Source organism: Phascolarctos cinereus, unplaced genomic scaffold, assembly GCF_003287225.1.
Source record: "Phascolarctos cinereus isolate Bilbo 61053 unplaced genomic scaffold, phaCin_HiC Scaffold_5;HRSCAF=322, whole genome shotgun sequence".
Taxonomy (NCBI): domain Eukaryota; kingdom Metazoa; phylum Chordata; class Mammalia; order Diprotodontia; family Phascolarctidae; genus Phascolarctos; species Phascolarctos cinereus.
The window spans coordinates 318934724-318949443 of NW_027555958.1; the positions used below are offsets into that span (position 1 = coordinate 318934724).

A 14720-nucleotide genomic window follows, 5' to 3' on the forward strand; every position below is an offset into this window, starting at 1 on the left:
AAGCATAGTATTTGCTCTTTTCTTCCTTCTGTTTTGTTTTGTTATCTCTTTCTTGTGGTTCCTCCTATTGGTTCTAATTCTTCCTTACAACATCACTAATGTGAAAATATGTTTAATAGGAATGTATATGTATAACCTATATCAGATTGTGTGCTGTCTTGGGGAGGGAGGTGGAGAAAAATTTAAAACTCAAAAGCTTATGGGAGTCATTGTTGATAATTTAAAAAAATTTAAAAAAGAAAGAAAATTAGTCTCAGAAGGAAAGTTCCAGAAGTATAGGGAACCAGGAAATCTAGGAGGCAGATATGAGGAGGGGAGAGTATGCCAGGCATGGGGGAACAGCCAGTGAAAAGGCAGAGTCTGGAGATGAAATATGTGATGTATATAGCAAGAAGACAGGTGTTGGATTATGAAGTACGTGGAGGGCAGTAAAGTATAATAAGACTGGAAAAATAGAAAGGAACAAAGTTGTGAAGGATTCCTATTTGATCCTAGAGATAATAAAAAAAAACCCAGTAGTTTGTGGGAGGAGGAGGGATGACATACTATACTTTAGGAAAGGTTACTTTGGTCACTGTGTGAAGAATGGGTTCAGAATGGGCAGAGATTTGAGGCAGGGAGACCAACCAGAACACTAGTGTAATAGTCCAGGCATGAGGGTCTAAATTAGGGTGGTGGGTGTGTGAGGCAAAAGAAGAGAGATATTTTGAAGATAAAAATAGCAAGATTTGGTAACAGATTAGATTGGTGGGATAAGTGACAGTGTGGAGTTGAGGATAACACCAAGGGTACAAGCCTGGCTGACTGGGAAGATTATGGTGCTCTCAATGGTAATAGGGGAAGATGGGAAAAGAGAAAGGTTTAGGGAAAAAATAATTGCTCAGTCGTTTTTAATCATATCCAACTCTTCATGACCCCATTCGGGATTTTCTTGGCAAAGATACTGGAGTGGTTTGCCATTTCCTTCTCTACCTCATTTTACAGAGGAGGAAACTGAGGCAAACAGGGTTAAGTGATTTGTCCAGGGTGACACAGCTATTAAGTACCTGAAGCCAGATATGAGCTCAGGTCTTCCTGACTCCAGACCTGGTGCTCTATCCACTGCCTCACTGTCTGCTCTGTGGAAAGATAATGAATCACTTAAAAACCATTTTAAAGGGTCATAATATGAAATGATAAAAGCTTATACCATGCAGGCCTTACTGAAAATCCAGCTTTCTATAAGAAGTCTTTACTGATCTCCTTAATGCATGTCTTTCCCTTTGATGTTATCTCCACTTTATCCTATACATATCTAGTTTGAACATAATTTTTTGCATGTTGTCTCCCCTATGTGAGCTCCTTGAAAGTTGGGACTGTTTTTGCAGTTCTTTGTATCTCACACAATGCCTGCCAATACTAGGAGCTCATTTTATTCGACTTTTCCTATACCAGGGTGGTATAGAGAGAAGGGGGGTGGTGTATGCATTATCTGTTGTAGGTGGTACATTGGATAGAATGCTGGACCTGAGTTCAAATTCTGCATCAGACTGGTACTGGTTGTATGACCCAGGGCAAATCTCTTAACCTCTCTCTATGCCTCAGTTTCCTTATTGGTAAAATGGGAATAAATAAAGCATCTGGACAGCTAGGTGGCATGGAGCATAGAGTGCTGGGCCTGGAGTCATTAAGATTCATCTTCTTGCATTCAAATCTGGCCTCAGACACTTAATGGCTCTGTCACCCTGGGCAAGTCACTTAACCCTGTTTGCCTCAGTTTCCTCCTCTGTAAAATGAGCTGGAGAAGGAAATGGCAAACCACTCCAGTATCTTTGCTAAGAAAACCCCAAATGGGGTCATGCTAGCAAGTTGAACACAACTGAAAAACTACTGAACAACAACAGAATAGCACCTAACTTACTAAGTTGTTGTGAGGATCAAATATATAATATAAAGTTGTTTACAAACTTTAAAGCACTATATAAATGCTGGCTGTTATTATTTTCATCATCATCATCATATGATGACACATAATAACAGATTGGATTTTTAGAGTTAAGTGTAAGAGAGGAATCATCAAGGATCATTATTGGGAGAATAGCATTCTCCTTGATAGTAATAGGAAAATTGGGAAGAGTGGGGGAACAGACAAAGAGTTTTGTTTTGGACCAGTTGTGTTTGAGATGCTTATAGAATATCCACTTCAAAATGTTCACTAGACAGTTGTGATGGAAGCCTGGAGTTTAGCAAAGAGGTTAGGGATGGATATATTCCATATCCAAAGATGTGGAATCAACTGCATAGAAAAGAGATTACCAAGTAAGATAGTGGAAGGGAACAAGTCCCAGGGCAGCCTTGGGAGATACCCAGGATTAGTATCTTGACCTGGATGAAAGATACTGAAGGGAAGGGTAAGAGGAGAACTAAAAACTAAAGAACTAAAAGAGAGAGTTTTCCTGGAGAAGGGAATGATTTTCAGTGTCAAAGGGTAAAGAGAGGTTAAGAAAGATGAGAATTGAGAAAAGGCATTAGATTTTTGCAGTTAAGAGACACCTAGTGACTTTACAGAGATCAGTTTCATTTGAATGATGAAGCTGGAAGCCAGATTGCAGAGGGTTTATAAAAGAGTAGGAGGATAGGAGGTGAAGGCTAAAGTGGGTTTAGCCTAGAAGGGGAGGAGAAATAAAGTACAAAAGGAGCAGGGATGATAGGATCATGTGAGGTTTTTTTTAAGAATGAGAGAGACATGGACAGGCATGTTTGTAGTAGTTGGGAAAGAGCCAGGAAATAGGAAGACACTGAAGACTAGTGAGAGAGTGGGGATGAAATCACTTGTGCATGTAGAGGGGTTTGCCTTGGCAAGGAGGGCCTCTTCTTCATGACATACAGCCTTAAAGGAAGTGATAGTAGGGGAACACAAATGAGTGATTTGAGATGAGGAGGGAAGAAGAGGGAGCTTTTATTGAATGACTTCTGGTATTTTCTGTGAAGACTGAAAAGATGAGAGGCCAGGAGGAAAGAATAGTATGGGAGATTTGAAGGGTTTAGAACAGCTTTTGTAGTGAGAGGGAAAGCAAATATTGATTAGGGAGGTGTAAAAAGATTGCCTAGCAAGGAGGGCTTAGTTGAAATTATGTAACATAAATGTTCATCAGACCCAGTTAGCACAATTTTGTGATTTTTTTTTAGCTCTGTTCAACAGCATATGAATAGTAGTGTGAAGGTAGCAAGTAATGGAGGTAATCTAAAGTTGAGGTATGGCAGAGCATGAGTGATAAGACAAGGGGGCAAGGAATTAGAATGTTAAGAATAGTGTAAGGTGAACTGATTGCTCATGGAACTGAGTTAGGGAAAGTTGAGTTTGTGTTAGTGCAGAGGTGATGGTCTGGGAAAGAATGAAAGTGGGAGGATTGAACATTGTTAAGGAATAGGCAACACTTCCCTGCCCAAGTCCCCAGTATTTTAAGGGGATAGGAGCTATGTTAACAAGATTTAAGGCCACACTGGCCTTCCTGAGACTGGGGATACTGGGGTATCCCCAGTCCTTCATTTAGTGTATCAGGTTAACTTAAATGGTTAATGTTCTTCCTGTTCATTTTCATGTTCTTCATGGCCACGTACTCAACCTTTGATTCCAGTGAGCTGATTTTAGAATTCATACCAACGGCCTATATTCAGGACAGGGCGAGAATATCTTGGTTCATCAGAATGAATAAATCACCATTGCTGGAGGGAGAAGAACTCAGTATTTCTTCTGTGGATACTGACCCAGTAGCATAGTTTTCATGTATAAAGGACAACTTTAGATTTTATTGTTACCATCATATTTGGTTAAACTGTATTGAAGATAGTGGAATTTTCTTTGATGGTACAGGTTGCATATATCTGTCTGAAAAGACAGATGTACTCTATTGTCTTAAGCTAGAGTTGAATAAAACTAGAGCCTGCCCCCGCTGGGGATATGGGGGGGACAGTACCTTTGCGGGATTAGAGTGAAGGAGTGGGCTTTTTTTTTTAGTACAACTCTGCTTAAATACATTTACCATCATTTTTTTAACTAAAGTTTTTACATTTTGTTTTCATATCATCTTCATATTACCCTCCCCGACAGATTCAGCCATCCCTTCAAACAATGAAAAGGTAAAAACAAGCAGTTTAGAAAAGCTAAGCAACATAGCCACAAAGTCTGATGACATAATGATGTACCACACCAGTAGCTTCCCCAGACCTACAAAGATGGCAGGGAGGTGCATTTTCCTTTCTTATTTCTGGATCTAAGCTTGGTCTTTATGACTGTAGCGGACTGTAGCAGTGCAGTTTCGTCATTTTTATACTCATATATTTGCCTGATTCTACTTAACTTTACTCTGTATCAGTTCATTTAAGTCTTTTTATTTTTATAATTTCTTATCGTTGTTTATGGCATAGTAATACTATATTAATGTGCTGTAATTTATTTTAGTCCCTCTCCAACAATCTGCTTTGGAGTATTGTACTACCATAAGAAGTACTCTATGAATATTTTGATATATAATGGAACCTTTCTTTCTTTGACCTCTTTGGAATATACCTAGCAGTGTTATCTCAGTACCAAAAGCCAAGAACATTTTGTCACCTTTCTCGTATAATTCTCATTTGCTTTCCATCAACAGTGTATTAGTGTGCTTGTCTTTACACATACTCCAACACATCCACTTTTAAAAATGAAAACAAAAGTTCAACTCATAGTCAACAAAAGCAAGTAATACTTTGAATGTTTTCCAACTTGAAAATGGCAGATGGCAGAAGGGGAGTGTGTGCCATCCCTGGGCAGTGGTCCAAGGAGGACCTGCTGTCATCAGAGGCCCCTAAAGCAAGGGGAAAGGGCTGGCATCCTCTGCTGGAGGGAGGGAAGTAGGGCTCATTGGAGTGCACACCAATGAATGAATAAATGAAAAGGCATTTATTAAGTGCTTACTAGGTGCTCTGAAGATACAAAGAGAAAAACAAGACAGCCTCTCTGCTCAAGATCTTCACGTTCTAAACTAGAGGAGACAACATATTTAGGAAATTTTAGCTATGAGTCAAATGGAAAGGCCTTGTAGTCCTTAAGGTGCAGCAGCAAAGCAGATGGTAATGCTTTCTTTTTAAAATGTCATTTCCACTGGTAAAGCCAGGTCCATTTCTGTCATTGACCCATCTAACAATGTTGTGGGCTTTGTTTTTGAGAATGCTGAACATATATTTCTCACCAACCACATGATCTATTGGGTGGGGCCAGAGCCTGTGTTACTCTTACACCTACCCTGCTTCACCTTTCTCCTGTCTGGCCCGGTGCCGCCGCCCCCCCCCCCCCCCCCAGTACGTGTAAGATCTTGAAGCTTGAATTCTGGTTCTATAGTTCCTTGGATATGAATGAAAGAAAGAATAAAAATCTGTTGAGAAAGCCAGTGGAATTCAGTGAGCTACCCACTAGTACTAAAATGTCAATTATACAATTTGCTAAATTTTTGATGCTTTTTGGCATGTGACAGTATGCTGATGTTTACTGTAGTTTTGTGTCCCCCACTGCGATTAAAGATGGCAAAAAGTCTTTTTTCGTTTGATAGTTAACCATTCATGAATCCCAGGTTCATTAAGAAAGGCAAATTCTTTAAGAAAAAGTTCCACTTTTTTAACAGAAGGCAAATGTCTCGTCTGTTTACCTTTTCTTAAATACTGGTATTTATTTGCAAATATATTTGTTGAGTTTTGGGCCACTGGAATATTTAAACTGTAGTTTGTCTCCTTAGATTACTTTTTTTCCCAATCTTTTGTCTAGTGAACAAATATCTACATTAATGAAGTTCTGTATGTATACTGTGTTTTTAATAACCAAGCTCATTTGAAATATCTATACAGCATTTGAAACAAGTCTGCTCTCCAAATTGTGATCCAGCAAATCCTTCACATGGCAGTAACCATTCTGTTTTATACTCCTTTCATTTGGCCTACCCTCTCTTGATAACACTGGATATATAGTGGGTTGTGGTCAATAATAGTGGGTAAGTGATAAGGAAAAGAAAAAACTATGCAAGGTAGAAATAATAGAATTTATTTTGTCGTTTATTTAGACTACATGGTTTATTAGGTAGTTCTGAATTATATGTAAAATCTCATTTGTACATTTTTTTAATTCCAAAAGAAATGCTGTACCTGGTTAACTCAATAGGACATTTGACTCATAATTCTAGACACATATTAAGTGCTTGATTGATGTGACAGCACCATCAGTTGTTTTGTAAGACAGTAGTTTATGATTTGTAATTTAGGAATGGAACTGGAAACCATCCTTTATCTTTTGAGTAGTCATGAAAAGAGCATATTTTAAGATAGCAGAACTGATATTGCAATTTAGAGCTTTTAATCCAGTCATTTTTTTGGTCAGTCATTTCATAAGGAAGGTCTTATTCAACAGTGATTATCTAGTAAGGTCCTCTGCTGGGCACCACAAAGGGATGAAAAATGTTAAATTTCCTGGTCCTCAAGGAGTTGAAAGTTGAATAGATTTTAAATCAGAATTAATTCAATCACAGAATGTTAGAAGGGGAGGAGACCTTTGGAGATTATTTAGCATAGCTCATTTTACAGACAAAATAGACCTAAAGCCGTGAAGTAATTTGCTTAATGTAATAATAAAGGGCAATCTAGCAGGGGTTCCAACTCGGATCTTCTGGCTCCAAGTTTAGTACTCTTACTGTTTGACTCTGTCTCCCTCTTTTTCCTTTTTGTGGATTTCCATTTTTTAATTGTCTTAATTTTAGTGAGGTTTTTACTTGCTGTCCTAGATTTAGTTTTCTAGAAAGTGTCCTTTAATCTTATACATATTGATTCATCTGATTTTTGTTTTTAAAATTTTTTTTGAGATGTCATAAATGAATGAAATTCATCCATACTTTTCAAAGAGCAGTTTGTAATAGAAAACTTGCTTATTCATAAAGTCCTAGTTTGTAGAAGGAATGAAAATGAGCATACAAGTAATCATCACAATTGAAATTAAGAATAGATCTTGAGTCTGTACAGAGAAGAGGTGGCAAGGCAATTTGATTTGTAGGAAGTTATTTGAAATATTTTTACCTTTGATGTTTTGAGAACAATAAAAAAGTTACTTCTGGCAAACCTGGTTGTTGTTTTTTTTTTTTATGTTGGACATGTTAAGGAATTTTTAAAGAACATTGGCTATGAGCATAGGAAAATAGCACTTTTGGTCCAAGAGAATTTTAATAGCTAGTTTTTGGAATCTGTTCTTGATTTTCCTGTTTGTCACTAAGATAACTGAGGTGCAGGGAATACATGTTCTTTGTGTTCTTGACTCATTAACTTTGCATTCAGATTGCTACTTGTCAGTCATCAACAACATTCTTGAGCGCTTAGTGTTTTTAGCATGCTGTATTTGGCATTTAGGAGGCAGGAGTGAAGAGCTGTGAGGAAGAAGACCTTTCCCTACCTTTATTTCTTTATATTTGAGGAAAGAACAGATATACAGAGAACAAGTGAAATAGGCTTTCCCCAAACCTGTTAGGGTAAAATATTTGAGTCTGAAAGGTTGAAGGGTTTAAAGGAATAATAATTTTATCTTAAATGCTAGTTTCCCAGTTTTAATCTCCAAATTATGGACTTAATATCTAGAATATCTAGATTTATTTAAAATCTCCCTCTGACAGAAAGTTCTAAATGGAGTAGATTCTTTTTATGTCACTTTCATTTTTGAATGTATCTTTGCCCCTGAATGCCCTTTCCTTTCATTCCCTCATTGAGTGATGTATCCCTTGGAACAAAGAAAAAAGAGGAAAATTGAGGAGTTCATCAAAACTAACCAAAAGCATTAACCAACTCTTGACAGTTTGGGCAATTTTGCACACCCATAGTTCCTTATTTCTGCAGAATGATGGGGGAGAGGTACATTAGGGAAAGTACTGGAGGCACCTGGAGTAGTAAGGCTTTTTCAAGGAGTAGGCTGGTGAGGCATTTCAGTATCATTTGTAGACCACAGTAACGGAACCATTAGATGAGTATGGATAGTGATGGGGACAACCTTCTGGAGAAGAGAGGGGATGAGATCAAGGGTACATGGGTTGACCTTGCTAAGCATGAAGGGGTACCTTATCATCAGAGATTGGAGCCAAGAAGGAAATAGTATGGGATAGTGTCAGAGTGATATGAAATGAGGAAGGGAGAGAGGAAGCTTACTGAGAATAGACTTAATTTTGTGTGTGTGTGTGTGTGTATGTGTGTGTGCGTGGGGCAGGGGGAAGAGTTGTTATGAGAGGATTGAGGATTGGAACAGCCTATGGGGAATAGAAAAGGGAATCAGTTGGGATCAATTACTTTACTACTTTGAGGGCCTACTTGAGATTAGCTAGTATATATTTATAGTGAATTCAGTCCATTCTGCAGCAAGTTGAGGAAGAAAGGGAGAGGGATTGTGGGAGTAGTCCAGAGTTGTAATTTAACAAGGCAGAATAGGATAAGGGAACAAGGGACCCTAGAAAATAGAGTTGAACTGGTTCACCAAGTTGTATTGCACACTTCCTATTTTTTTCAAATGAGAGATGGCAGATAACAAGAAAACAGCCATCACTTGTCTCTACCACCTCTAATTTCTACTACCATCTTATTTCTCTACTTCCTTTTCATGTCGTTTCTCAAATTAATGGTCTACACCTATTGTACATTTTTTTCTGTTCTTGTAAAGGTCAGCAGGGATTTTCTTAAAATCGCTTCCTTGGCTTCTATGACACTGCTGTTCTGGGTCTCTTGTCTCTGTAGTAGTTTCTTCATCATCTGCTGTACTGACTCTTCCTTCTGCTCCTAAACTGTAGGTGTTTTTTAGGCTCAAACCTAGTGCTCTTGTCCTCTCTATACCTTTTTAAATGTTGACTGCCAGATCTTTTTATCTGCCTGTCTAGTCATGAAACTGAAGTTAAAATATCTAAAATTAAACTTCTATATTTGTCTTTTCTTCACCTCACCCCATCTCTTAAAAGGCAGGCTGCCATTCCTAATTTCCTTGTCTTTTTGACAATAATGCTACCATTCTCCCTGACCCCCAGCTCTCAAAAGTTGAGCCATGTCTTTCGACTCAGACATCCTTTATGTTCAGTCAGTGAGGAAGTTCTCTCCTTTCTTATTTTGAATCTTACCTCCTATATATATTCTTTTTACTGATTAACCTAGGCTTCATGCCTGGATTACTTTAGTCTCTGCTCTGGTTTCTGTCTTCTTGCCTCTATATTTCTATAAGACAGAGCCACATTTAATCTCCCTAAAAGATTGCTTTTTCTATATAATTTCTGCTCAAGAATCCTCAGTGATGTTTAACTGTACAACAGTATCAAGTCTATACCATTCTTTTGCTATCTATTCACAGTCTGGCTCCATATCATTTTTCCAGTCTTATGAGGAATCTTCTGTTCCACTTTGGCCAAATGCTTTACTTCTGAACCATTGCACAAGTTATTTTCTTCTACCTGGAATGCCTGGTTTTATCTTTTTCCTCTTATCCCACTACCCTCAAGTCTTTCTTACCTTTTCCTTAAGGCCTAGGTCAAATAGCATGCCCATAGTTTCTAAATTTCAGGACTGGAAAGAATTCTATTTACTGTAATCTCTTTATTTTACAGATAAGGTAATTTAGGCAGAAAGATGAGAAGTGATTTACTCTAGGAAAATCTAGCACCTTCTCCTTCTTTGCTTAACATACCAGCCCTCATTTTTCCCTCAAATCCTGTAGCACAGAGGTATCAGGCACATGGCTCACAACACTCCTAAGTGTAGTCCGAAGTAGATTAAAATGTCATTGAGAAATACTTAAGAAAATAAATAAAAATACAATAAAACATAAGTAATATTACATTTAAAAACTGTCATTATTGCAGCCTATGGGAGTCCCTATATACAGTTTACTGGCCTTGTTTATATTTATTGGCATTTGTCGGCATCCTGATCATTTTTTAGTAGAGTTGTTCATTTGTATTTGGTAAATAGGAGAAGCTATGAAAGATTCTATGTTGGTAGACATAGTCCATTTTTCGGAATGTTCTGTTATACATTGTGAATATTATCCCTAAAGGACACAGGTTCGTATTTTATTTTAGTACTTTCCATCAGCCCTTTGTAATGTTATTGTTACACGGAATCTTATTTTTAAAATCTGAAGCTTTAGAATAACAGACCTTTTTTGATAACAATCTCAGAATACGTTTATTAAAGGAGTTAAATAATTTAATGTTTATTTTCACAATTTTAATTTTTTTAATTTTTAAAAAAAGTTGGCGACTGGAATGATTAAGGTAATAGGATTTGATTATTAGTTCACGTGAAAACTTTTTGAGTGAAGTGGCAACTTTTCCCAAATTCTCTTGCCTGATTCTGAAAGACATAATTTCCTGGTCATTAAAGGGGTATTACTAAAGGTGGAAAGCTTAATTTTAAAAGCATTATTTTGGTTGTGAATGCCTAAGAGTGAGTAAAGACAAAGTGCAGTTACACAATATATTTTCATGACTATGATCTCAAACAATTTCTGAGCTCTGATTATACTGATAAAAAGCTATTACACTCCTTGTTTTGAGTGGCTGCTTTGAGTCTGCTGTCCTTAATCAGAAATATTTGATATACAGTTGAAAACAGGTTAAGTGTATGGCAACCTTGGTCTTGGCATCCTGACCTTTTTTAGTTGAATTGTTTACTTTTATTTGGTAAATAGGAGAAATGAGTGTGACTTGGGATAGGTCTGTCAGTATCAGTACATTAAAAACATTTAGCTACTTGGAAAGAAGATTTTTAGGTTTATAATGATGTTGGCCCTTTAAGATGTTTATATCCATGTGTTTTAAGTTTTTAATTCTAGTGATGCTGATGAAATGTAAACTTCAAGATTTGGAAACTCATTTGATCTATGGGGTAAGATAGAATGAGAAATCAAGGTTAACTCTGAGATTACAGATGTGGGAGGCTGGGTGCATTGGAAGAGGGATGGGTTTGGAAACAAATATAATGAGTTCTGTTTTGGATTTGTTGAATTTGTGATGTTTCCAGGACATCCAGTTGGCAATGTCCAATAAATAGATGGTTGGTAATGCAGAATGGAAGCTCGAGAGATATGAGTGGGTACTAGATATATAGTGTGAATCATCTGCATAGAGATGATAATAGAAATTATGGGAGTAGGTGATGTCTCTGAGAATGTAGTGAGAAAAGAGATGAGGCTTCAAGATGTGCCATTCCCACAGATAGAGGCTGTGATACAGGTAACAAAAGGAAACTGGACTTAAATAGGTGGATAGGAAGGAGGAAAGCCAAAAGAGAAGTGTTACAAAAACTTATAGAGAAGAGTATCTAGGAGGAGGAGAGGGTGATCAACAGTGTCATACTGTTGAGAGGTCAAGAAGGATGAGGACTGAGGAATGATCATCAGTTTTGGCAATCAAACATTCATTGGTAACTCTTGGGAAATAAGTTTCAGTTGAATCAGAAGCCAAGACTACTGAGGCATGGAGGGTTGTAAACCTACAGTTCTTTAACTGATTTCAAAAGTAATATGTAGACTCATCTTTGGATTATAGCACATTTATTAGGGACTTGATGGGCCTATATTCTATATATTCTGTGCCTGGACAGTACTATAGGAGAACAAGTATTCTACCTCTGTGGAAGATTTGATTGTGACATTGTAAGGTGAATATTCTCACATGCTGACATGCTGGTCTTTCTCGTATAAGCCTGAACTATAAATTTCCTCTTAGATTACTTTCCATTTATACTGTGTGTATATATATGTTGCATGTGCAGTTTTTTGCATATTGTTTCTCTCAGCTGCAAGAACCTGAAGGGCAGGGACCATGTTTTCGCTCTTCCTAGTTTCCCCAGCACTAGCACAGTTCCTGGTACATAGTAAATACCGAATAAAGGCATATATAGAATAACTGAATTTCCACCTATCTATCTTAGACTTCAGCTTTCCTGTATTTGGAGATGCAGACAACTTTTAATCCATCAGGTTTCAAGGTTAGGCATCTTCATCATCACATATGACAGATAGCTGGCTACTTTCCTGGAAGTTGTAGCAGTAATCAATTGGTTATTTCAAATATTACTCTTTTTTTTATCTATTTGTTTTCATAGAGCAACTTGGCAGTCAGTCAGCTAACTCAATTTCTGGTTTCAGGCCCTGGCCAGTTTGTGGACATAAGGGCATTTGGCTCAATTAATAATTGAAAGTTAAAATTACTTCAGCCTTATTGTGTATGTGGCTAAATTTATGATTCATCCAAATTGTCTTTCTCTCTTTTTTTTACATGGCACTTCATCTCTTTCTAAGTTCCGTGCCTTTGGAGTAGACATCCATTCATGCATTGAATACCCTCCCTCCTTAACTTTGGCTCATGGAATTCCTCACTTCCTTCAAGCATCACTACAAGAAACCTTTCCTGATTCTTCCAGCTGTTTAGGTCTTCCTCCCCTAATTACCTGTTACTTAACTGTCCTTTAAAAAAGCATTTATTGTGCATGTGTTTATGTATGTACAAGTTTCCCAAGCCACAATATAAACCACCTGGAGATTATTTCATTAGGTGTATAATATATGCTTGTTGATGACTTGATATGTGTTGAGCATATTGTAGACCTAATATAGTACTTATCTAATAAAGATCATATGTTTTAAGTATTTGATGAATTTTTGGTTATGGTGTTTCTTTCCACTAAATAATTATATTAGAATGAAAATGAACCCTGGAATAAGGTTTTCAGTGATCACAGACCAGGAATTTTCATTATTATGGTAAATTTTTCAAAAAACATTTGCCAATAAAATACTACTTAATGGAAACGGCCATGGTTATTTAATAGTTAGAATATTTCCGATTGGAATTAATAATTCCTTCCCCAGTTGTAAAAAGTTTCTTGATGTCTGTAATGAATCTGGCCACTTTTTTACTTAAACATTTGTTTTCATTACTTTAAACTACACCAGCTTCACTCCTGTTTGTATTCTGTATCCTAGAAAGAGGTGAGGAAATACAGAAATAAGTATTTTAGGAAAGGCAGAAATAAGTAATAGAAGGAAAGGTTAGAGAGGAGCTGGGCTGCTATTTATTTCATGGAGAAAGTACTTTGCAAAAAAACAGCAATAACACATTTCTGTGAGATAACTATAATTTGACTATGAACCAATACAGACATAATAATGGAAGTAGAAAAATACATTTTATCTGATTTATTTCAGCTTTACCAACAAGGCCGTTTATGTCAACTGGGTAGCGAATTTTGTGAATTAGAAGTTTTTGCTAAAGTGTTGAGAGCTTTAGACAAAAGGTGAGTATGTTAAATATTTTCTAAATGCAGTTATTTTCTTGTATAGAACATTAAGCATGGATTATAAATTTTTTAAAATTAGCATTAAAACCTAATAAATTAGAGAAACTTTTTTTAAGCAAATGTTTCAGCATTATATATCTACATGATATGTTTTAGTGCGAAGTTGTTGGAGGATAATTTTTTCATGTGAACCCTTTCCAAATTACAAATTATTTAATAGTTATCATAAATTATTTTTGGAATCAGTTAACTTGATCACTTCTTTGGAAAACACAGGCCAAGTTAAGTACCTAGGGTGCTCAATAAATATTACTATGTGAAATCATTCCTCTTGCTTTTGAAAGTAGGACCCTTATCAGTGGATCTGTGAAATAATATTGAATGAAAAGCATTAGATAAATTTGATACTCTTTCCTTTCTTTTTTTTAGTAAGTATTTTAATTCTGTAATTCCAGATATTTCCTTTGATGCTGTTATTTTCATTTCCATGTCTTTGCTGACTTGAAAGTGCTAAATTGTGAATTGAATCTCTAGTTCACTTAATTCATAAGGCATATGTTCAGAACCAAGTTGTCATTTTTAACTGATAGTCTGCAAATTATCCTTTTAATGTTACTGTATTCTGTTTACAACTCTATGTGATATAATGAATTTGTACTTTTTAAAAGTAGCAACTTTATTTTTTTTGCTCAAAACTTCTAGAAAGGAAAAATATTTTAAAAACAAGCCAGTATTTTCCAGAGGAATTAAGACATGATATTTTAATTGAATACCTTTTTCACCCTTTTAGACATTTGCTTCATCACTGTTTCCAGGCTTTGATGGATCATGGTGTGAAAGTTGCTTCAGTCCTGGCCTATTCATTCAGTAGACGGTGCTCTTATATAGCAGAATCAGATGCTACAGTCAAAGAAAAAGCAATCCAGATTGGCTTTGTTTTAGGTAAATAATGGGAAAAATAGAACAATGTGTATTATATAATGCTGTTATAAATCAGAATCAGACTTGCCAAACTATAGCAACTTTTTCTACGGTCTTCCCAACTACTATATTCCAGTATATTACTAAAAAGTGCTGTGTAGTTATGTTTCACCTTGCAGTTGCAAAGCAGCTAAGTGGTACAGTGAATAGAACATTGGATCTAAATTCAATTCCAGCCTCAGACATTCACTAGCTGTGTGACACTAGACAAGTCACTTAACCTCTCATAACTCAATCTCCTCGTCTGTAAAATGAAGATAATAATATCACATTCCTCCCCGGGTTGTTGTGAGGATAAATGAAATAAAATTTGTAAAGTACCTTGCAAACTTTAAGGTACTATATAAATCCTTGTTATTGTTGCGAAGGACCCTGTCAAGGTGATAGTCTTAAGTTATTAGTCCCAATTTGCAAGTAATGAG

The 14720-nt window shown here is 36.5% G+C and overlaps 1 protein-coding gene across 1 annotated transcript in view; it reads left to right on the forward strand.

Moving 5' to 3' along the window:
- The window catches only part of APPBP2 (amyloid beta precursor protein binding protein 2), a 57859-nt gene that overhangs the window by 8715 nt on the left and 34424 nt on the right, over nucleotides 1-14720 (forward strand). Inside the window, exons 2-3 of the mRNA XM_020991811.2 lie at nucleotides 13226-13314; nucleotides 14108-14259. Coding sequence (XP_020847470.1) covers nucleotides 13226-13314; nucleotides 14108-14259 — 241 coding nt within the window. The remainder of the gene's footprint in view (nucleotides 1-13225; nucleotides 13315-14107; nucleotides 14260-14720) is intronic.